Here is a 22,209-nt window from a genome sequence, read left to right as displayed (position 1 = left end):
AGAGCGGACTTCCGGTCACGTGAGCCGCGCTCCCGCCCTATTGGGGCGCGCTCCGGGAGGCTGCGCGCGCTGATTGGCCGAGACGGGAGGGCGGGGCCGTTGCCCGGCAACGCGCCATGTTGGAAAATGGCAGCGGCGTGCAGCGTTGCCATAGCAACCGCCCGCCGCCATCTTGGAAATGGGCAAAGCGCTTTGGGGGCGGCAAGGGAGGGTCCAAGGGGGTTTGGGGGGGTTCTGGGGGGTCTTGGGAGCTTCGGGTAAGTTTTGGAGGCCTGCAGGGAGGTTCTGGGGGGCCTCAGGGGGGTTTTACGGAACTTAAGGGGAGTTTGGGGGGCTTTAGGAAGGTTTTGGGGTTTCATGAATGTTTATTGCAAGCCTCAGGGGTGGTTTGGGGGGTTCGGGGTTTTTTTGGGGGGGCTTCAGGGGGCTTTTGTGGAGGCTTCAGGGGATTTGGGGCCTTCAGGGGAGTTTTGGGGGGCATTAGGGGGGTTCTGGGGGACTTCAGGGATCTTTTAGGGGGTTCAGGGGGTTTTGGGGATCTTTCGGGGGGGGTTTCAGGGGGCCTTCAGGGGGATTTTCGGGGGCTTCAGGGGGTTTTGGGGGCCCTTCGGGGGATTCTGAGGGGCTTCAAGAGGATTCTGGGGGCCTTCAGGGGAGTTTCAGGGGGCTTCAGGGCGATTTTAGGGGGTTCAGTGGGTTTTGGGGGGGCTTCGGGGGGGTTCTGAGGGGCTTCAAGATCATTCTGGGGAGTTTCAGGGGGATTTTGGGGTTCCCCGCGGGGAGGCTCCCCCGTTCCAACACCACCACACCGAGGCTGCCCCGCTGGTTCTGGACCCTTTTATTGCCCGGGGCCGCCGCGTTTGGGATGCCCAGGGATTTGGGGGGGTCCGGGGGTCTCAGTCGTCGTCGCCCCCCCCCAGGTAGTGGCAGATGCTGTCGAAGGGCAGCGGCAGCACCGCGGGGCCCGCCCGGCCCAGCTGCACCAGGGCCCGGCCCCGGGACGAGTCCCGCTCCAGGATCCGGCCCAGCTGCGGAGGGGAGAAAATGGGGTTAGGGAGATTTGGGGAGGGGGATCTGGGACTGGGGAGGGGGATTTGGGGTGTGGGCAGAGTCCCGCTCCAGGATCCGGCCCAGCTACGGAGAAGAGGGAAATGGGACAGGGTTAGGGGGATTTGGGGAGGGGGATTTGGGATCTGGGCATCCTCTGCTCCAGGATCCGGCCCCGCTGCAGAGAGGGACACAGGGTTAGGCTGGGAGGGGAATTTGGGGAGGGGGATCTGGGATTTGGCACAGTCCCGCTCCAGGATCCGGCCAGCTGCGGAGGGGGACAGGGTCAGGGGTGGGGAGGGGGCTGGGGAGGGTTGGGGTGTCTGGGAGGTGTTGCAGGGTGTATCTGGGATGGTCTCAGGGTATTTGGGGAGGGTCTCAGGGTATCTGGGGATGGTCTCAGGGTATCTGGGGAGGGGTCTCAGGGTGTACTTGGGGGGGTCTCAGGTGTATTTGGGGTCTCAGGGGGTATTTGGGGGCTCTCAGGTTTATTTGGGGAGCGGTCTCAGGCAGTATTTGAGGAGGGGTCTCAGGGCATTCAGGGGGCTCTCAGTGTATATCGGGTGTCTCAGTGTATATTGGGGAGGGGTCTCAGGGGTATATTGGGGAAGGGTCTCAGTGTATTAGGGGGTCTCTCAGTGTATATTGGGGAGAGGTCTCAGGCTGTATTTATGGGGCGTCTCAGTCTATATAGGGGAGGGGTCCCAGCGTATAAATCAGGGAGGGGTCTCAGTGTATTAGGGGGTCTCTCAGTGTATGTATTGGGGAGGGGTCTCAGGCTGTATTTATGGGGTCTCTCAGTGTATACTGGGGAGGGGTCCCAGTGTATAAGCTGGGGAGTGGTCTCAGGGCTATATAGGGGAGGGGTCTCAGGGGTATATCTGGGGGGGCTCTCAGGCTGTATTTAGGGAGGGGTCCCAGTGTATAAATTGGGGAGGGGTCTCAGGAGTATTTAGGGGGTATGTCAGTGTATCTGGGGTCTCTCAGTGTAATTGAGAGGGGTCCCAGTGTATAAATTGGGGAGGGGTCCCAGTGTATAAACTGGGGAGGGTCTCAGGCTGTATTTATGGGGTGTCTCAGTGTATATTGGGGAGGGGTCCCAGTGTATAAATTAGGGAGGGGTCTCAGGCTGTATTTATGGGGTCTCTCAGTGTATACTGGGAAGGGTCCCAGTGTATAAAGTATAAAACCCCCCCTGAACCCCCCAAAATTAGAGCCCCCCAAGTCCCCCCAAAGCCCCCCAAAATGAGAGCTCCCCCCAAATACAGTCTCAGGCTGTATTTAGGGGGTCTCTCAGTGTATATTGGGGAGGGGTCTCAGGGTATTTAGGGGATCTCTCAGTGTATATTGGGAGGTGTCCCAGTGTATAAATTGGGGAGGGGTCTCAGGCTGTATTTAGGGGGTCTCTCAGTGTATACTGGGGAGGGGTCTCAGGGGTATTTAGAGGGTATATCAGTGTGTCTGGGGTCTCTCAGTGAATTTGGGGAGGGGTCCCAGGCTGTATTTAAGGGGTCTCTCAGTGAATTTGGGGAGGGGTCTCACCGTGCCCGCGTGCTCCCCCAGCACCACCATGACGCGCTCGGAGCTGCCCGCGGCACCACCGTCTCCAGAGAGGCCTCGCGGAGCCCTGGGGACAATGGGGGGACATGGGGGGGTCAGGGGGGACAATGGGGGGACAATGGGGGGCACGGAGGGGGTAGAATGGCATGGGGGGGTTCGGGGGGGGAATGGGGGGGAAAATGGGGCGTCAGAGTGGGGAAAATGGGGGGATCAGGGCGGGGATAATGAGAGGTCGGGGGGGAAATGGGGGGTCAGGAGTGGCAATGAGGGATCAGGGGGGCTTTGGGGGGCTTTGGGGGACAATGGGGGATTAGGGGGGATCAGGAGGGTCTGGGGAGAGGCTTTTGGGGGTGCCATGGGGGGTCTGGGTGATCTGGGGAGGGGGACTCAGGGATTAGGGGGCTCAGGGGAGGCAGGGGTCAGGGTCCCAGGGAGATTTTGGGGGGCTCTGGGGGATTTTGGGAGTCCCAGGCAGGTTTTGGGGGGTCAGGAGGAGATTTGGGGCTCCGGGATATATAGGGTGATTTTGGGGGTTCCAGAGGGGGGGTCAGGGATATCGGGGTGGTTTTGGGGGTGCCAGAAGGGTTTTCGGGGTTCCAGAGAGGTTTTGGGGGGTCAGGCAGGGATATGGGGGGGGGGGGGGGTCAGGGGAGGGGGCAGTTTGGGGGTCTGGATGGGGTCAGGGATATCAGGGGGGTTTTGGGGGTGCCCAGGGGTTTTTGGGGGTTCCAGAGGAGTTTTGGGGGTTTTGGGGGCTCAGGGATATCAGGTGGTTTTGGGGGTTCCAGAGGGGATTTGGGGGCTCAGGACCCCCCCATTCCCCCCTTTGGGAGGGGTCTCACCCTCCACCAGGCGCCCGTCGTCCGTGCGGCACACGCAGGTGTCGGGGGACAGCAGGTCCTCGATCTGCATCTGGGGGGGCACCCCAAAAACAACCGGGGGGGTCAGGATCAGAATCCCCAAACTCCCATCGTGGGGTGCAGCACCCCAAAATCCCACTGTGGGGGGAACCCCAAAAAAAACCCGGGGCATCAGCACCCCAAAATCGCATCCATGGAAGGGCAGCACCCCAAAACTGCATCGGGGGGGGTGTCCAGCACCCCAAAAACACCCGGGGGGGGGTCAGTATCCCAAATCCCAAACAGGGGGGACCACCACAAAACCCACTGCAGGTTTCTGGGGGGCTGACCCCCCCGATGGGATTTGAGGGTGCTCCCCACCCAGATGTTTTTGGGGTGCTGCCCAGGGGGGTTTCGGGGGTGTCCTGGGATGTTTTTAGGGTGTCTCAGGTGTTTCTGGGGTGTCCTGGGGGGGTTTTGGGATTCCCAGGATGTTTTGGGGTATCCTGGGGTGTTTTGGGGTGTCCCAGGGTGTTTTTGGGGTATTTCTGGGGTCTCACTAGGCAGGTGTAGTACAGCCCCCTCCGGAAGGCCCTGGGGGTATTTTGGGGTGTTTTAGGGGTGTTTTTGGGGTGTGTTTGGGGTGTTTTGGTGGTCTCACCTTGCAGTTGTAGAACAGCCCCCCCCGGAAGGCCCTGGGGGTGTTTTTGGGATATTTTCGGGGTATTTTTGGGATATTTTTGGGGTGTTTTGGGGTCTCACCTTGCAGTTATAGAACAGCCCCCCCCGGAAGGCCCTGTCCACGCAGCGCACCCGCAGGTCCCGCCGCAGCCAGTGGGGGCGCTCCGGGGCTGCTTCGCGCTCCTGGGGGGCACGGGGGGCGTTGGGGGGGGGCTGGGACCCCCCCCAGAGTGATGGAGACCCCCAAACTCAGCACCCCCACAGCCATGGAGCCCCCCAAGGGGGCACTGACCTCCCCAAAAGGGGCACAGACCCCCATGGGACCCCCCAAGTGTCACACCCCTCAAACCCCCTCCCCAAAAGGGGCACAGACCCCCCCCCCCCCCGATGGGTCAGACCCCCCCCCCCCAAGCCCTGGGGCCCCTCACCCCAAAATGCTGGGGGGGCTCAGGGCCCTACCCCCGAATTCAGCAGGGGGGGGTCGCACCCCTCAAAGGGCTCCTGGCCCTCAAGGTTAAAGCCCCCCCCTTAATGAATCCCCCCAAATGAGCTCCACAAAGCCCCCCAAAAATAAGTTCCCCCAAAGCCCCCCCAAATGAATCTAAAGCCCCCCAAATGGGCCCCCCAAAAGAGAGCCCCCCTCCAAAGCCCCCCCCAATGGAATCCAAAGCCCCCCAAAATGAGACCACCCGAAATGAGCCCCCCCAAACACCCGAAAATCAGAACCCCCCCCTGGACACCCCCAAATTGAGAGCCCCCCTAATGAGCCCCCACAAATTCAGAGCTTCCCCCAAAGCCCCCCAAAATGACAGCCCCCCTCAGAGCCCCCAAAGGAGCCCCCCAAAATGAGAGCCACCCCTAAATGAACCTCCCCCAAAAGCCCCCAAATTAGAGATTGCTCCAAATGAGAGCCCCCCACAAACACCCCAAAATCAGAAACCCCCTTGAATCCCCCAAAATTAGAGCCCCCCCAAAAGCCCCCGCAAATGAGCCCCCCCAAATGGAATCCAAAGCCCCCCAAAATGAGAGCCCCCCCTAAATGAACCTCCCCCAAACCCCCCCAAAATCAGAGCCCATAAAAATGAACTGCCCCAATGAGAGTCCCCCCCAAACATCCCAAATCAGAACCCCCCGAACCCCCCAAATCGAGAGCTCCCCAAATGAGCCCCCCAAATTAGGAGCTTCCCCAAAGCCCCCCAAATTTAGAGCCCGCCTAAATAAACCCCCCCAAAATCAGAGCCCCCTAAATGAACTCCCCCAAACACCCCAAAATCAGAACCTCCCCTGAACCCCCCCAAATCGAGAGCCCCCCCAAGTCCTCCCAAAGCCCCCCAAAATGAGAGCCCCCCCAAATGAACCCCCCAAAATGAGCTCCCCACAAAGCCCCCCAATAAGTCCCCCCCAGAACCTCCCCAAATGAGCCCCCAAGCCCCCCAAAAATGAGACCCCTCCCAAAGTGCCCCCCCTCACCTGTCACTCTCGGGGGGCTCCTTCCTCTTGTCCCCCCCCCGCGGGGGGTCCCCGTCCTGCCCCCCCTCATCCTGCCGGGGGGGGCGGCCCGAGGCACCTGCGGGAACTGGGGGTGACTGGGAGAACTGGGACAGACTGGGGGAACTGGGACAGACTGGGAATGGGACTGGGGGAACTGGGAATGGGACTGGGGGAACTGGGACAGACTGGGACAGACTGGGGGGACAGACTGGGAATGGGACTGGGACAGACTGGGAATGGGACTGGGACAGACTGGGAATGGGACTGGGGGGAACTGGGAGATACTGGGAGGGACTGGGATCAAACTGGGAGAGATTTGGGAGAGGGACTGGGAGCTACTCGGCGAACTGGGAGAGACTGGGAGAACTGGGGTGAAACTGGGAGCACGAGGGGTTACTGGGAGCACTGGGGGTTACTGGGATGATGTGGGGCAAACTGGGAGGGAAATGGAGAAGCTGGGGGGGCACCAGGAGGGTACTGGGGAGATACAAACGGCCCTGGGAGAGTACTGGGAGCACTGGGGGGGCACGGGGAGGTCACAGTGAGCACTGGGACGTTACTGGGAGGTTACTGGGAGCACTGGGACACCCTGGGAGGTTACTGGGAGCACTGGGACACCCTGGAAGGTTACTGGGAGCACTGGGAGGTTACTGGGAGCACTGGGAGGTTACTGGGATGTTACTGAGACATTACTGGGACACCCTGGGAGGTTACTGGGAAACACTGAAGGTTACTGGGAGATGCTGGGTGTTACTGGGGGTTACTGGTCCATACTGGACACTCCCCATTGCTGACTGGGGGGGGGGTCACAGGGGTTACTGGGGATTACTGGGGGGATGTCCCCGGGGTCACTGGGGGTCACAGGGGTTACTGGTCCATACTGGAAACTCACCAGTGCCCACTGTGCTGGCTCACAGGGGTCACTGGGGGTTACTGGGATGTCCCAGGGGTTACTGGGGGTTACTGGTCCATACTGGGCACTCACCAGCGCTAACTGGTCGCAGCCTGTGCTGGCTCACAGGGGGTCACTGGGGTCACAGCGGGCACTGGGGATGTCTCAGGGGGTTACTGGTCATACTGGTCACTCACCAGTCCCCACCAGTCTCAGCCCATGCTGGCCCACAGGGATTACTGGGGGGGTTACTGGGGGTATTACAGGGGTTACTGGTGGTTACTGGGGGTCCCAGGGGGTTACTGGTCCATACTGGGACATTCACCAGTGCTGACCAGTCTTAGGCCATGCTGCCTCACAGGGGTCACTGGGGTTACTGGTCCATACTGGTCACTCACCAGTCCCTGCCAGTCTCGCCCATGCTGGCTCACAGGGGTTACTGGGGGTCACAGGGGGGTTACTGGTCCATACTGGTCCATACTGGTCACTCACCAGTGCTGACTGGTCTCAGCCCGTGCTGGCTCACAGAGGTTACTGGGGTTACTGGGGGGTTACTGGGGGGACACAGGGGTTACCGGAGGGTTACTGGTCCATACTGGTCCATACTGGTCACTCACCAGTGCTGACTGGTCTCAGCCCGTGCTGGCTCACAGCCACCACCTGCCCCCCCAGCTGCAGCCGCACCAGCGCCCGCCCGGTCTCGGGGTCCAGCGCCTCCACCTGGGACAGGGACACACCAGTTACACCAGTTAGAGACCAGTGACACCAGTTAGAGACCAGCTACACCAGTTAGAGACCAGCTACACCAGTTAGAGACCAGTTACAGCAGTCAGGGACCAGTCACACCAGCCAGGGACCAGTTTGTACTGGTGTGTACGGGTTTATACTGGTCTATACTAGTTTGTAATGGTCCAAACTGGTCTGTACCGGTTCATACAGGCCTGTACTGGTCTATACTGGTCCATACTGATCTATACTGGTTTGTACTGGTCTGTATGAGTCTGCACCAGTCTGTATTGGTGTATACTGGTCTGTACTGGTCCACGCCGGTCCGTACTGGTCTGTACCAGTCCATACCTACCCATACTGGTTTATACTAGACCGTACTGGCCCATACTGGTCCATACTGGCCCGCACTGGTCTGTACCAGTCCCTACCAGTCTGTACTGGTCTGCACTGCTCTGTACTGGTCTATACCAGCCCAAACTGGTCTATACTGGTCCATACTGGCCTATATTGGTTTATACTGGTCCGTGCTGCTCCGGGGCCGTGCCTTGATACCCACCCAATACTGGTCTATACTGGCCCGTACTGGTCTGTACCTGCCCATACTGGTCCATACTGGTTTATACTGGCCCATACTGGTCCATACTGGTTTATACTGGCCCATACTGGTTTATACTGGTCCATACCAGTTTATACTGGTCCCGGCAGCTCTCACCTTTCCACGCAGGCCGCGGTGGGGCCCCGCCTCGATGCTCACCCAGTGCTGGTCTATATGGATCTGCACCAGCCCATACTGCCCCATACCGGTCCATACTGGTTTATACCGGTCCATACTGGTTTATACCGATCCATACTGGTTTATACTGGTCCATACTGGTCTCACCTTGCTGCGCAGGCCGCGGAGGGGCTCCACCTCGATGCCCATCCAGTGCTGGTCTGTACTGGTTTATATTGCTCTATACTGGTCTGTACTGGTTTATACTGACCCAAACCACCCCATACTGGTCCATACTGCCCCATAGTGGTCTGTACTGGTTTATACTGGTCCATACTGGTTTATACCGATCTATACTGGTTTATACTGGTCCATACTGGTCTCACCTTGCCGCGCAGGCCGCGGTGGGGCCCCGCCTCGATGCTCACGCTATCTCCCACGGCCGGGCCCTGGGGGGGCTCCCCGGGTTTGGGGGTCCCGGGGGGGGCGGCCTCGGCCCCCAGCCCCAACCCCCGCGGGCGGGGCCGCTGCTCCAGGGGGGCACGACCCTGGGGAGGGGAAATAATGGGGTGAGGGACCCCGAAATACACGGGGGGACCCCGAAATACACCCTGGGGGAGAACGGGTGAGGGACCCCGGATTGGGGAAAACGGGGTCAGGGACCCCAAAATACACCTGGGGGGACCCCAAAATACACTGTGGGGGGGAAATGGGGTGAGGAGACCCCAAGATACATCAGGGGGAACCCTGAAATACACCCCTGGGGGGAAATGGAGTGAGGGCACCCCAAAATCCACACTGGAAGGGTCCCTAAAAGCAGCCCTACGGGTTGGGGACCCCAAAACCCCTTTTGGGGAGTGAGGGACCCCAAAATATACCTTGAGGGGGGTCAGAGCACCCCAAAATCCACCTGAGGGGGGGTGAGGGGACCCCAAAATCCAGCTGGGTCAGGTGTACCCCCACCGGTCACTCCCAGCTCTGGGGGTTCAGGGGTGCCCCCTTGGTTTCGGGGTACCCCACTCACCTGGGAGGTTCAGGGGTGCCCTGCTGGGGTTTCAAGGGTGCCCTCATGGCTCTGGGGGGTTCAGGGGTCTCCCCCAGTTTTGGGGTGCCCCAGGGACTCCCCTGGGGACTGGGGGCTGCCCTGACTCCCCTGGGTGTTTGGGGTCCCCCTGACTCACCTGGGGGGCTCAGGGACCCCTTCCCCAGTTTTGGGGTGCCCTGACTCACCTGGGGGTTCGGGGGCGCCCCAGATTTGGGGGTGCCCCACTGGGGGCTCAGGGGTGTCCCCCCCGTTTTGGGGTGCCCCTGACTCACCTGGGGAAGGTGCGGCCGATGCCCTGGCCCTGTTTCCAGCCCATCCCCCGCAGCATGGCCAGCCCGAACTGCCCCACGGGCACAGCCTCGTAATCCTGGGGGGTCTGTGGGAGCAAGGGGGGCTAAAGGGGGGCTGGGGGGCCCACGGGGGTATTTGGGGGTCCCAGGGCTCTGGGGAAGGGGCACTCTGGGGGTCCCAGGGTGAGGTCAGTCACTCTGAGGGTCCCAGGAAATGTTTCAGGGTCCCAGGGTGAGGTCACTTTGGGGGTCCTGGAGGATGTCTGGGGGTCCCAGAGCTCTGGGGGTCCCTCCAGGGGTCTCAGGGCTGTGGGGGTTCTGGGGCTGTTTGGGGGATCCCAGGGGATGTGTGGGGGACCCGGGGGATGTTCGGGGGTCCCAGGAGATGTTTGGAGTTCCAGGGGATGTTTGGGGGTCCTAGGGGGTGTTTGGGGGTTCCAGGGGACATCTGGGGGTCCCAAGGGATGTTTGGGGGTCCCGTGGGATGTTGGAGGATCCCGGGGGTTGTTTGGGGGTTCTGGGGCGTGTTCGGGGGTCCCAGAGGATATTTGGGGGTCCCAGAGGCTGTGTGGGAGTCTCAAGAGCTGTTTGGGGGTCCCAGGGGATGTTCAGGGGTCCCAGGGGATTTCAGGGGTCCCGGGGGTGTCTCACCGGCTGCACCCCGGTGCCGACCGTGTCCCTGTCCCTGTCCCTGTCCCGGTCCCGCTCCCGCTCCCGCTCCCGCTCCGGGGCCTGCAGGGGGATGGCCATGGGGGGTCCGGGCTCTCCATTGGGCTGCTCCTGGCTCTGCCGGGCCTCTGCGGGGTCAGGGGGGGTCAGGGGGGCTCAGCCGGGCCCCCCAGCCCCCCCCGGGCCCCCCGGCTCACCCTGGAGCAGCTCCTGCACCGCCTGGGCCTCCACCGAGGGGGGGTCTGTGCTGGGGGCGGGGCCTGTGAGGGGGGCGGGGTCTGATCCGGGGGTGGGTTCTGTTCGAGGGGCGGGGTCTGTGCTGGGGGCGGGGTCTGTGCCGGCACGGGGGGGCTCCGGGTTCCTCCAGCGGTGGGACGGGATCAGGGGGATCACCAGCTCCTTCTTGGGGGGCGGGGCCGGCCGCGTGCTGGGGGCGGGATCAGTGAGTTAGCCACGCCCACAAACAATACACCGTCTTTAAACAAAGGGGTGTTCCCGGCCAGAAACCACGCCCACCACAAGCCACGCCCCAATAGCAATGACAGTGATCTGTGCACAGGCCACACCCCCTTGGACATATTAGTAATAGCCTCAAGCCCCGCCCTACCCGAAGCCCCGCCCCCATGACGACCCCCCAAGCCCCGCCCCCACGGCACCTGCGCTGTCGCACCTGCCGCAGGCCCCGCCCACTGGAGCCTCCAGGAAAAACCGGCAGCGAGGCCCCGCCCCAGGCCCAAGCCCCGCCCCCAAGCCCGTCTCGTAGGCATGGCCCATCTTTAGGCCCCGCCCCTCGGCGCCCACCTGAGCAGCTCCCGGTCCTCCACGGCCGTCAGGAAGTCGGTGTCGCTCTCGGTGTCACCGCCGGCGCCGGGCTCCGCGCACGGTCCCGCGGGCAAGGGCCGCCGCCGCTCGGCCCTGCGGCTGAAAGCGAAGGACACCGGCCCCGGTCCTGGCCCCGGCCCCGGGGTGCCCTCGGCCGCTCCATCGCCCGCCGCCATCTTCCGCCGCGGGGCCCTGTGGGAGAGAGACCGGGGCCTGAGCCGGACTACAACTCCCGGCAGCCTTTGCGGCGCGCCACCATCCCGCGGCCTTTGCGGCTGCTGATTGGTGCAGCCCCCACCTATCGGTTCTGCCGTCGTGACATGCCCCGCCCCCTAGCCGCGCGTTGCGGCCGCTGATTGGCGGAGCCGCCCGTCGCTCAGCCCGTCCCGCCGCCGCTCGGGCCCGCCGGCCTCGCGCGCGTTGCCGTGGCGACCCCGCGGCGGTACCGGGGGGAGGGGCGGGGGGCACTGGGAGCATTGGGGGGAACTGGGGACACTGGGGGGCACTGGGAGGGACTGGGAGTACTGGGGAGAACTGGGAGCACTGGGGGGAACTGGGAGCACTGAGGGGGACTGGGGAGAACTGGGGACACTGGGAGTACTGGGAGGAATTGGGAGGGACTGGGGGGAACTGGGAGGGACTGGGAGCACTGGGACGTACTGGGAGCACTGGGGGGAACGAGGATCACTGGGAGGAACTGGGAGCACTGGGGATTACTGGGATGATGTGGGACAAACTGGGAGGGAACTGGAGAAGCTGGGGGGGCACCAGGAGGGTACTGGGAGCACTGGGAGGTCACTGGGAAGTTACTAGGGGGTCACTAGGAGGTCTCTGGGAGCACTGAGGGGGCACTGGGCCATTACTGGGAGCACTGGGGATTTACTGGCATGTCGCTGGGAGCACAGAGGAGGGCACTGGGAGGTTACTGGGAGGTCACTGGGAGCCCTGGGAGGTTACTGGGATCACTGGGAGGTCTCTGGGAGCACTGGGGGAGTTACTGGGCCATTACTGGGAGCACTGGGAGGTCACTGGGAGCACTGGGATGTTACTGGGACATAACTGGGACATTACTGGGAGCACTGGGAGGTTACTGGGAGCACCGGGTGGTAACTGGGAGGCTCCTGGGATCACTGGGGGGGTCACTGGTCCGTCACGGTCGCACCGGTGCCCGCAGGCGCTGCCCCCCCCCAGCCCGGGGGGGCCCCTCCCCCGATGCCGCCCCCGGAGGCGCCGCCCGGGCCCAGCGGTGAGGGGGGAGGGGCGGGGCCATGACGGGGGGGTCCCCAAACCCCAGGGGTGACCCCAACCCCCGGGGCCATCTCGGGGGGTCCCATCCCTGGTGGGGGTGGGGGGGTCCCCATCTCTGGGGGGTTCCCATCTTTGGGAGGTATCCCCCCCTCTTTGGGGGAGGTCCCATCTCCCCGGGGGTCTCCCATGCCCGGGGGTCCCTGACTGGTGGTCGTCCGTCCCTGCAGTCACTGTGGTGGCAGTGCTGGGGGGTCTCTCTCTGGGTGGGTGAGGGTCCCTAACCTCTGTCCTCCCCCACAGTGAGCGTGGTGGTGGTGGGGGGCTCTGTGTGGGTGGGGGTCTCTCTAACTGGGTTGGGGTCCAACTGGGCGGGGGTCTCTCTAACAGTGAGCATTGTGGTGGTGGTGGGGGTCTCTGTGTGGGTGGGGGTCTCTGACAGTTTCCCCCATTCACAGTCAGTGTTGTGGTGGTGGGGGGGGTCTCTGGGTGGGGTCTCTGGGTGGGTGGGGGTCTCACCGCTGTCCCCCATTCACAGTCAGCGTGGTTGTGGTGGTGGGGGGCTCGTGCGTGCTCCGGTACAGCCGCCCCCCCCCCGCCGCCCCCCGCCCGCAGCCCCCCCCCCGGCCTGGGGAGACCCCCGGGGGCAGCGCAGGGAGCAGAGAGAGAGCAGCGAGAGCGGGGAGCTGCTGGTGCTGCTGCGGGGACTGGGTGAGACTGGGGAGACTGGGAGGGACTGGGCTGGACTGGGAGGGACTGGGGGGATGGTAGAGGGGGTGATTGGGGCACTGGGAGAGACTGGGGGGGAACTGGGAGGGACTGGGAAAGGGACTGGGGGGGCACTGGGAAAGACTGGAACGGGGAATGTAGGCACTGGGAGGGTGATTCAAGGGACTGGGAGAGACTGGGGGGATTAAGGCATACTGGGAAGGACTGGGAGGTAGACTGGGGACACTGGGAGCACTGGGAGAGGGGCACTGGGAGCACTGGGAGGGCACTGGTGTCACTGGTGCAGTGTCCCCCCCCCCCACAGGCCCTGGAGCCCCCCCCGAGCCCGTGGCCGCCACCAGCTTTGTGGGGCCTGAGCCCCGGGACCTGCTGCCCACCGGTACTGGGGACACTGGGAGCACTGGGGGGCCTGGGGGGGCATTGGGAGGGGGGACTGGGAGCACTGGGAGGGCACTGGGAGAGCACTGGGAGAGCACTGGGAGAGCACTGGGAGCTCTGGGAGGGATTGAGGGGCACTGGGGGGGCACTGGGTGGTTATACTGGTTATACTGGGAGCACTGGGTGGTTATACTGGGAGGTTATACTGGTCATACTGGTTATACTGGGAGCACTGGTAGGCTATACTGGCCGTCCTGGGAGGCTATACTGGGTGCTGCTTGGAGGCTATACTGGTCATACTGGTCATATTGGTTATACTGGTCATACTGGGTGTTACTGGGAGGCCATACTGGTCCATACTGGTGCATACTGGTCCCTCTCTCTCCCCAGCTCCAGACCTGCTCAGCCCCAGCAGCGCCGAGGGGGGGGCTGGGCCATGGACTGGGCTGGGCACAGGTACGGACTGGGAGCACTGGGAGGGAACTGGGAGAACTGGGGGGGAACTGGGAGCACTGGGAGGGACTGGGCAGGGCTGGGATGCAGCTGCCTCATGGCCCTGGGGATTTACTGGTGTGTAACTGGTGTGCACTGGTGTGTACTGGTGTATACTGGTGTGCACTGGTGTGTAACTGGTGTGTAACTGGTGTGCACTGGTGTGTACTGGTGTGCACTGGTGTATACTGGTGTGTAACTGGTGTGCACTGGTGTGTACTGGTGTATACTGGTGTGCACTGGTGTGTAACTGGTGTGCACTGGTGTGTACTGGTATGCACTGGTGTGCACTGGTGTGTAACTGGTGTGTACTGGTGTATACTGGTGTGTTACTGGTGTATACTGGTGTATAACTGGTTTGTTACTGGTGTATACCGGTATATACTGGTTTATAGTGGTTTGTTACTGGTCCCAGGACCCAGCCATGTTTGTGGTGGAGCTGCTGCAGGGCCCTTGAGGGTTCGGGTTTATACTGGTGTGTACTGGTCTATACTGGTTTATACTGGTGTGTAACTGGTGTATACTGGTGTACACTAGTTTATACTGGGGTATACTGGTTTGTTCGGGTGTGTACTGGTTTATACCGGTTTACACTGGTGTGCAATCCCCAGGACTCCCCTCCCTTCTCGGTGGAGCTGTCGCGGGGCCTGGGTGGGTTCAGATTTATACTGGTGTATACTGGTGTATACTGGTGTATACTGGTGTATACTGGTGTGTACTGGTGTATACTGGTGTATACTGGTGTATACTGGTATATACTGGTGTATACTGGTGTATACTGGTGTATACTGGTGTATACTGCTGTATACTGGTATATACTGGTGTATACTGGTGTATACTGGTGTGTACTGGTATATACTGGTGTATACTGGTGTATACTGGTGTATACTGGTATATACTGGTGTATACTGCTGTATACTGGTATATACTGGTGTGTACTAGTGTATACTGGTGTATACTGGTATATACTGATGTATACTGGTGTATACTGGTGTGTACTGGTATATACTGGTGTATACTGGTGTGTACTGGTATATACTGGTGTATACTGGTGTATACTGGTATATACTGGTGTATACTGGTGTATACTGGTATATACTGTATATACTGGTGTGTACTAGTGTATACTGGTATATACTGGTGTATACTGGTGTATACTGGTGTGTACTGGTATATACTGGTGTATACTGGTATATACTGGTGTATACTGGTGTATACTGGTATATACTGTATATACTGGTGTGTACTAGTGTATACTGGTATATACTGGTGTATACTGGTGTATACTGGTGTGTACTGGTATATACTGGTGTATACTGGTATATACTGGTGTATACTGGTGTATACTGGTGTATACTGGTATATACTGGTGTATACTGGTATATACTGGTGTATACTGGTATATAATGCTGTATACTGCTGTATACTGGTGTATACTGGTTTATATTGGTGTATATTGGTTTGTACTGGTGTATGCTGGTTTATACTGGTTTGTTACTGGTCCCAGGCCTCGCCCCTGTTCTCGGTGGAGCTGCCGCAGGGCCTGGGCGGGTTCAGGTTTATATTGGTGTATACTGGTGTATACGGGTGTGTAACTGGTTCATACTGGTCCATACTGGTTTACGCTGGTTTACAACCCCCAGGCCTCGCCCCCGTTCGCGGTGGAGCTGCCGCGGGGCCCGGGCGGGTTCGGGTTCAGCCTCCGGGGAGGCCCCGCCGGGGTTTTTTGTGCGGGGGCTGCGTGAGGGGGGCCCGGCCCAGCGCTGCGGCTGCATCCAGGTACGGGGGGGGGCTCAGGAGGGCTGGGGGGGCCTGAGGGGCTGGGGGGCTCTATGGGGCTGGGGGCTCTGTGGGGGCTGGGGGGGCTCTATGGGGCTGGGGGCTCTGTGGGGGCTCTATGGGGCTGGTGGCTCTATGGGGCTGGGGGGGCTCTATGGGGCTGGTGGCTCTATGGGGCTGGGGGGGCTCTATGGGGCTGGGGGGTTCTATGGGGCCAGAGCAGCTCTATGGGGCTGGGGGGTTCTATGGGGCTGGGGGCTCTGAGGGGCTGGGGGGGATCTATGGGGCTGGGGGGCTCTATGGGGCTGGGGGGTTCTATGGGGCCAGATGAGGCTCTATGGGGCTGGGGGCTCTATGGGGCTGGGGGGCTCTATGGGGCTGGGAGGTCTATGGGGCCAGAGGAGCTCTATGGGGATGGGAAGTTCTATGGGGCCAGAGGAGCTCTATGGGGCTGGGGGCTCTGTGGGGCGGGGGTTTCTATGGGGCTGGAGGGACTCTATGGGGCTGGGGGCCTCTATGGGGTGGGGGTTCCTATAGGGCTCTGGGGGTCTCTATGGGGCTGGGGGGGGCAGTGAGGTCTCGGGGGGATTCTGTCTGTCTGGAGCTGTGGGGGGCCTGAGGGAACTGGAGGGAATTGGGGATCTGGGGGGGTCTCTGGGGGGGTCTCTGGGGGGTTGTGGCAGTTTGGGGGTGTCAGTGACGTTTGGGGGGACGCAGGTCAGTGACGAGCTGCTGGCCATCAACGGGGCCCCCACGGCCGGCATGAGCCACGCGCAGGCGCTGGCCCGGATCCGGGGGGGGGGCAGCCGCCTGCGCCTGCTGCTGCGCCGCCCCCACGGTGAGACCCCCCCCCCGGACCCCCAAAATACCCGCGGGACCCCCCCGTATGGTGGGGACAGGGTGGGACCCCCAGAGTCACCGGGACAGGGCGGGAATGGAAATAAGGGACACCCCAGAGACCCCCCCAAGGCACCGGGACATCCAGGGACCCCCCCAAATCACAGCTGGATAAATCACCCCCCTGCCAGCACAATGGTACAGCCCACAGCCCCCAACCACAGTGGTGTATCCCAGTCCCCCTCCAGTCAGGTGGTACAACCCAGTGCCCCCAAACTCAGTAAGACACCCCAATGCCCCCCCCACCAGAACAGTGGTACAGCCCACTGTCCCCCCAAACACACCGGTGTATCCCAGTGCCCTCCCCCACTCAGGTGGTACAGCCCATTGTCCCCCAAAATCAGTAAGATACCCAGTGCCCCCCTCACCGGCAGAGTGGTACAGCCCAGAGCCCCTCCAAACTCAGTAACACACCCCATTGATCCCCCCCCCACCAGAACAGTGGTACAGCCCCGAGCCCCCAGCCCCTGCCAGGCTCTGGGGTGGGCGTGGGGGTGTGGGGGGTCCCTGCCCCGCCCCCACGGCAGTGACGCCCCCTCCCCTGTCTGTCTGTCTGTCCCCCCCAGGGTCGCCCCCAGCCCCGCCGGCGCGGGGGGTGCTGCGGCTGTGCGTGGGCAGCTCCCCGCGGGGGGAGCCCTGCTTCTGCCTCGTGGGGGGGGCTGCACCCCCTAAACCCCCCCGCACACGGAAGGTGACGGCGCAGCGACGTTCGCCCCCGCCCGCACCCCATTTTTTGGTGCTTTGGGGTCATTCTGGTGCCCCTCGATTTGGCGGGGGCGCCCTTCGAGCTATGCAATGCCCCCCCTCCCACGCGTTCCGGGGGTCGCACGGAGGTGTTGTCCCCCTCCCCATTTCGGGGGTGCTCAATAAAGGTGGGGACCCCCCTGGTGGCTCCCGTTTCCCACAAGGACCCCCCCGTTCGTTCCCTTCCCGCATCCGGCGGGCGGGGCGCTGCCCACATCCGCTGAGTCACCCCAAAACCGAGAGCGGCGCCGGGAAACGGCCCTGGGGACCCCCAAACCGCGCTGGGGACCCCAGAAGGCGCACAGCCCTCCCCAGGACCCTCTGCATCCCCCCAGACCCTCCCCAGGGACCCCCAAAGGCTTTTCCAGGTCTCCCAAAGCTCCTCAGAGACCCCCAACACCCCCCCAATGCCGAGACCCCTCCCCGGCCCTGCCCCTCCAAGCCCCGCCCCTCGGGATCCCCTTCCCGCCACCCCGCGCCAAGCCCCGCCTACCGCCACGCGCAGGGGGTTCCCCGCTCTAAGCCCCGCCCCCATGGCCCCTCCCCCCGGGACCCCGACCCAATCATCGCAGGCGGTGCCGCGCTCCAGGCCCCGCCCCCCGGGACCCCCACCCGGGGGTTCCCCCGCCCCGCCCGGTCACGTGACGGCGCGCGTCGACCCCCAAGGCCCCGCCCCCGGAGCTCCCTCCACGTTCATCCCTAATAGGGGTTTCCCCCGCCGCCAGGCCCCGCCCACCCGCGCCCCGCCGGCCAATGGCGTGCCGGCGCGCGCCGCCAGGCTCCGCCCCCGCGCCGTGCCAGCTCCCTGGGGCCCCCCCCGCCCCCCCCGTCCCGTCCCGCTGCCACCGCCCGCTCGGTGCCGCCCGGTCCCGCCATGGAGTCCAGCGGGGCCCAGAGCTGCCCCGCCACCTGCCTCGCCTTCAGCCGCACCCGCAAGGGGCTGGTGCTCATCGGCGAGATCGTGAGACACGGGGGGCACCGGGCTGGGGCACCGGGGTGGGGCACAGGGGGTGGGGGATCCAGCGGAGTGGGCACCGAGGGGGCGGGGGGGGACACACCGGGACACGTCTGGGTCCTGCTGGGGGCGGGGGTGGGCCGGGATGCCGCGGTCCCTGCTCGGAGGGGCACGGTGACTCGGTGCCCGGTTCTTTGGGGCGCGGGGGACACGCCTGGGCGCTCATCCGTGGGGCAGGGGGATCCGTGAGTCCCGGTTTGGGGCGGGGCAGGATGTCTGGGATCACCGGTTTTGGGGGGGGGGGAGAGGCAGCAGGATACCTGGATCCCCGTTTTGGGGGGCCCGGGGACACCCCGACACGTGGGTCCCCGTTTCTGTGCGGGGGCGGAGGAGCGGGATGGCGGGAGCGCGGTTTTTTCCGGGTCCCTGCTTTGGAAGGGATCGGGGGTACCGCGACACCTCTATCCCCATTCCGGGGGCAGCGGGACCCCGGCTCCGCTCGGGGGATGCGCGGCTCCCGGAGCGCTCCCGGAGCGCTGGGGCCGACACGTGCAGAGCGGGAGCCGGGTGCCCGGGGGTGGGTGATACCCCGCAGTGTCCCCGTGCCGTGGGACACCGCAGGCACCGCTCCCGGTGCCGTTTCGGGCGCGTGGAGGGGCAACGCCCTGGGAAAGGGGGGGTGGGGCGGGGAGGGAAGGTGAGAAGGGCGGGGCCGGGGGCCCTGGCTGGGACGGCGGGAGGGAGCCCGGATGTCTGAGCCCTGCCCGGGGACAAGCGGGGTTCGGGCGGTGCCCGGCCCGCCGTGCCAGCCGTTATTGCGCCAGTCCGGGCGGCGCTGGCCGCGTCACGGCGGGAGCGGCCCCTTTAAGGCACCCCGACCTCTGCCCCTTTAAGAGCCCCCAGCCCGGCGGGCCCCACCCACGCCATCGCCCCTTGAAGGGCGGGTGGGGGGGCGTTGTTGTGCCGTTGCCATGGTGCCCATTGCTGGGAGACGGCCCCGCCCCGGCGCTCCCACAGCGGCGCCCTTGTCCCGCCGCCCACGCGGGGACGGGGCCGGGACCCACGGGGGAAACGGGGAGGGCCCACAGGGGGCGCTATGGGGGAGGGGGCGGGGGGTTCTATAAGGGATCCCACAGCGGCCTGTTGGGGGCGCTAATGGGGGAGAGATGGGGGGGTCCTATAGGGGATCCCATAGCGGCCCGTTGGGGGCGCTATTGGGGGGGGGGGGGTTCTATAGGTGACCCCAAGTGGCCTGCTGGGGGCACTGTGGGGGGTAGAGGGGGGGTCTCATAGGGGATCCCACAGTGCCCTGTCGGGGGCGCTGGGGGGGGGGGTGGGTCTATAGGTGACCCCACAGTGGCCTGTTGAGGGTGGTATGGGGTTTATAGGGTGACCCCACAATGGCCTATTGGGGCGCTATAGGGGGGCTGTCTATAGGTGACCCCACAGCAGAATCAAGGACATGCTGTAAGAGTCTTTAAGCAAGAGCCCAAAACCTGTAGGGCCCTATAGGAGAATGTTCAGGATCTCTATAGGGGCCACTATAGGCGTTTCCCTGGCAGCCAAACATGGCGTCTGTATGCAGCGCTATAGGGGTCTCTGAGGGGTCTCTGAGTGCACCAGAGGGTCCCTACTGACCCTTTATGTTCCCTTAGGGAGCCTGGGTGGAGCACACACACCAGGCCCGTAAGGCACACAGCACACACCCCATAAGGGCTGTGTATATAACAGGGTACATGTCTCTGTGGCTGTGGGGGGATCCCCTATGGATCCCTGTCCTCAGGTGCTGTGCCTGTACAATGGGGTCTCTGTGGCTGTGGGGGGATCCCCTATGGATCCCATACATCCCCATCCCAGGTGCTGTGCCCGTACAATGGGGTCTCTGGGGGATCCCCCATAGCTCCCTCCCATCCCCTCCCCAGGTGCTGTGCGCGCTGACCCTGGTGTGTTTCGGGGCGTCCCGCACGGGCTATGTGGGGTTGGCAGTGGTGGAGTTGGTGTTCGCTGCGCTGGTGCTGCTGGCCTGGAGCTGCCGCCTGCCGCAGCGCATGCAGCTGCTGCACTGGGGCTGGAGCGTGAGTGCCGGGGCAATGGGGGGGGGGGTCGGGGGGGTTACAGGGAGTTTGGGGGGGCTGAGGAGGGGTTTGGGGGGATTACAGGTGGTTTGGAGAGCACTGGGGGGCTGGGGAGGGGTTTGGGGGACATTGGGAGGATTACAGAGGGTTTGGGGAGGGGTGTGGGGGCTTTACAGGGGTTTGGGGAGCATTGGGGGCTGGGGAGGGGTTTGGGGGGATTAGAGGACCTTTGGGGAGGGTTTTGTGGGGATTACAGGGGTTTGGGGGGCACTGGGGGCTGGGGAGGGGTTTGGGGAGCACTGGAGGGGTTTGGGGGGCTGTGGGGAGGGTTGGGAGTTCCCGCAGTGGCTGAGTGTCCCTGGGGATTGGAGGTTCCCAGAGTCTGGGGGTCCCTGAGGGGAACCCCTGGAGGTGGGGGGGTCCCCAGAAGGTTTGGGGGTCTCTGAGGGGTCCCATATGTGCCCCTAGGATTTCACACGCTGTGTCATCGGGGCCGTGCTCTTCCTCATCATCTCCCTCATCGTCATCATCAGCCACCACAACGGGGCCGGCATTGCGGGAGGGGTGAGGGGGATTTTGGGGGGCTGGCCTGGGGGGCTCTGATCCCCCATTGGTGTTGGGGCTCCTGACCAGGGGGTGGGGGGTGCAGGGGGGGTTTGAGGGTCTCTGATCCCCCAAGTCTTGGGGCTCCAGGCTGGGGTGGGGGGGCTTTGATCCCCCTGCCCCCCCCCAGTCTTGGGCTCTAGGCAAGAGTGAGGGGGGTTTGGGGGTACAGGGGGAGCTTGGGGGTCTCTGACCCCCCCAGTCTTTGGGCTCCTGGTCAGGTTGTAGGGAGGGGCTTGGTTGGGGGGTGCAGGGGGGTTTGGGGCTACAGGGGAGTTTGAGGGGTCTCTGACCCCCTGTATCCCCAGGTGTTTGGGCTCCTGGCCGGGATCCTGCTGGGATACGACGCCTACATCACCTTCCCCCTACGGCAGGGCCACACGGCCGCCCCTACTGGTGCGTACTGGGAGCACTGGGAAGGGGCTGCTGCCCTGTGGGGGGGTACTGGGAGCACTGGGAGGGGATTGCTGCCCTGTGGAGGGGTACTGGGAGCACTGGGAAGGGGCTGCTGCCCTGTGGGGGGGTACTGGGAGCACTGGGAGGGGATTGCTGCCCTGTGGGGGGGGGGGTACTGGGGGGAGACCGGGGGGTGGGGGGATCCCCAGAGGGTTTGGGGGTCCCTGGGGGTGTAACCAATCCCCACTTTGTCCCCCTGCAGAGTCCCCAGAGGGTGCCTGAACAAGCCAAGATCCCCAACGGAGCCCTCCCCAAAGCTCCCCCCGCACAGGGGGACCCCCAGCCTTAAATTATTGAGGGGTCCCGACGCCTGGGTCCCCCCGGGGGGGGGGGGCAGGGGGTCCCTCAGGGGTTGCCCCTCCCTCAAACGCCTTTGCAAGTGCCTTGAACTGCCCGTGCCTCAGTTTCCCCCCGGGGAGACCCCCTCAGGCGTAAAGGTGCCCTTGTCCCTCACAGGTTTTGGAGTGCCCACCTCAGTTTCTGGGGCGCCTCCATTTGTTTTTGGGGTGTTCCCCCTCCCCCACCACTCCCCCAGCCTGCAGGAGGCTTTTGGGGGCAATATATTGGGAAATAAAGGGTTTGTATTGCTGCATTGCTTTTCCGGTGTGTCTGTCATGGTAACAGCCTGTGGGGCGGGTCTGTAGATCCTGAGGGGACTCGTCCCAAACCTTCCCATCACAGTTCTGCCTGGTGAGAGAATCCTCTCCCCTCATGGAAAAAGGGCGGGAGACTCCCTTGGCCCAGGGAAAAGGGAAGGAAAACCCTTCCCTCCTCTCCTCATGAAAAAAGGGAGGAAACTTTTCATCCCCTCACGGAAAGAGGGAGAAAACCCCTCCACCCCTCATGGAAAAAGAGCGGGAAATTCCCGAACTCCTAATCACGAAAAAAGGGAGAAAACCCTTCCAGCTCTCACGGAAAAAGGTAAGAAAGTCTTCCATCACTCACGGAGAAAAGGGGAGGAAATCCCTCCATCCCTCACGGAAAAAAGGGAGGAAACCACCCCTCACGGAAAAGAGTGGGAAACTCCCCGTCCCCCCACGGAAAAGGGGAGAAAACCCCTCCACCCCCCAAGGAAAAAG

General features: G+C 63.2%; 3 protein-coding genes across 3 annotated transcripts; 2 read left to right on the top strand and 1 right to left on the bottom strand.

Annotated features, from left to right (window-relative positions):
- Window positions 1-554: 554 nt before the first annotated feature.
- On the bottom strand, window positions 555-10,953 carry GPKOW (G-patch domain and KOW motifs). The gene is made up of 13 exons (XM_059491488.1): window positions 10,757-10,953; window positions 10,563-10,644; window positions 10,153-10,382; window positions 9,938-10,083; window positions 9,269-9,372; window positions 8,338-8,499; window positions 7,128-7,230; window positions 5,598-5,694; window positions 4,209-4,310; window positions 3,450-3,519; window positions 2,590-2,674; window positions 810-1,028; window positions 555-646 (listed from the first exon to the last, which is right to left on the bottom strand). Exons 1-13 carry the CDS (start codon window positions 10,951-10,953, stop codon window positions 555-557), a joined length of 1,689 nt encoding a protein of 562 aa, XP_059347471.1.
- A 788-nt stretch (window positions 10,954-11,741) lies between these two features.
- On the top strand, window positions 11,742-17,744 carry MAGIX (MAGI family member, X-linked). Its single transcript, XM_059491487.1, has 7 exons — window positions 11,742-12,023; window positions 12,561-12,733; window positions 13,056-13,130; window positions 13,520-13,585; window positions 15,265-15,400; window positions 16,118-16,238; window positions 16,864-17,744. Exons 4-7 carry the CDS (start codon window positions 13,566-13,568, stop codon window positions 17,742-17,744), a joined length of 1,158 nt encoding a protein of 385 aa, XP_059347470.1. The 5' UTR covers window positions 11,742-12,023; window positions 12,561-12,733; window positions 13,056-13,130; window positions 13,520-13,565.
- A 145-nt stretch (window positions 17,745-17,889) lies between these two features.
- Window positions 17,890-21,722, top strand: PLP2 (proteolipid protein 2). Its single transcript, XM_059491528.1, has 5 exons — window positions 17,890-18,002; window positions 19,919-20,071; window positions 20,540-20,635; window positions 20,983-21,070; window positions 21,333-21,722. Exons 1-5 carry the CDS (start codon window positions 17,916-17,918, stop codon window positions 21,350-21,352), a joined length of 444 nt encoding a protein of 147 aa, XP_059347511.1. The 5' UTR covers window positions 17,890-17,915; the 3' UTR covers window positions 21,353-21,722.
- Window positions 21,723-22,209: the final 487 nt, after the last annotated feature.

This window comes from Ammospiza nelsoni, chromosome 35 (genome assembly GCF_027579445.1).
Source record: "Ammospiza nelsoni isolate bAmmNel1 chromosome 35, bAmmNel1.pri, whole genome shotgun sequence".
NCBI classification, from domain to species: domain Eukaryota; kingdom Metazoa; phylum Chordata; class Aves; order Passeriformes; family Passerellidae; genus Ammospiza; species Ammospiza nelsoni.
Note: the sequence above shows the minus strand (reverse complement) of the source record. Positions and strands in the feature narration are given on the sequence as shown.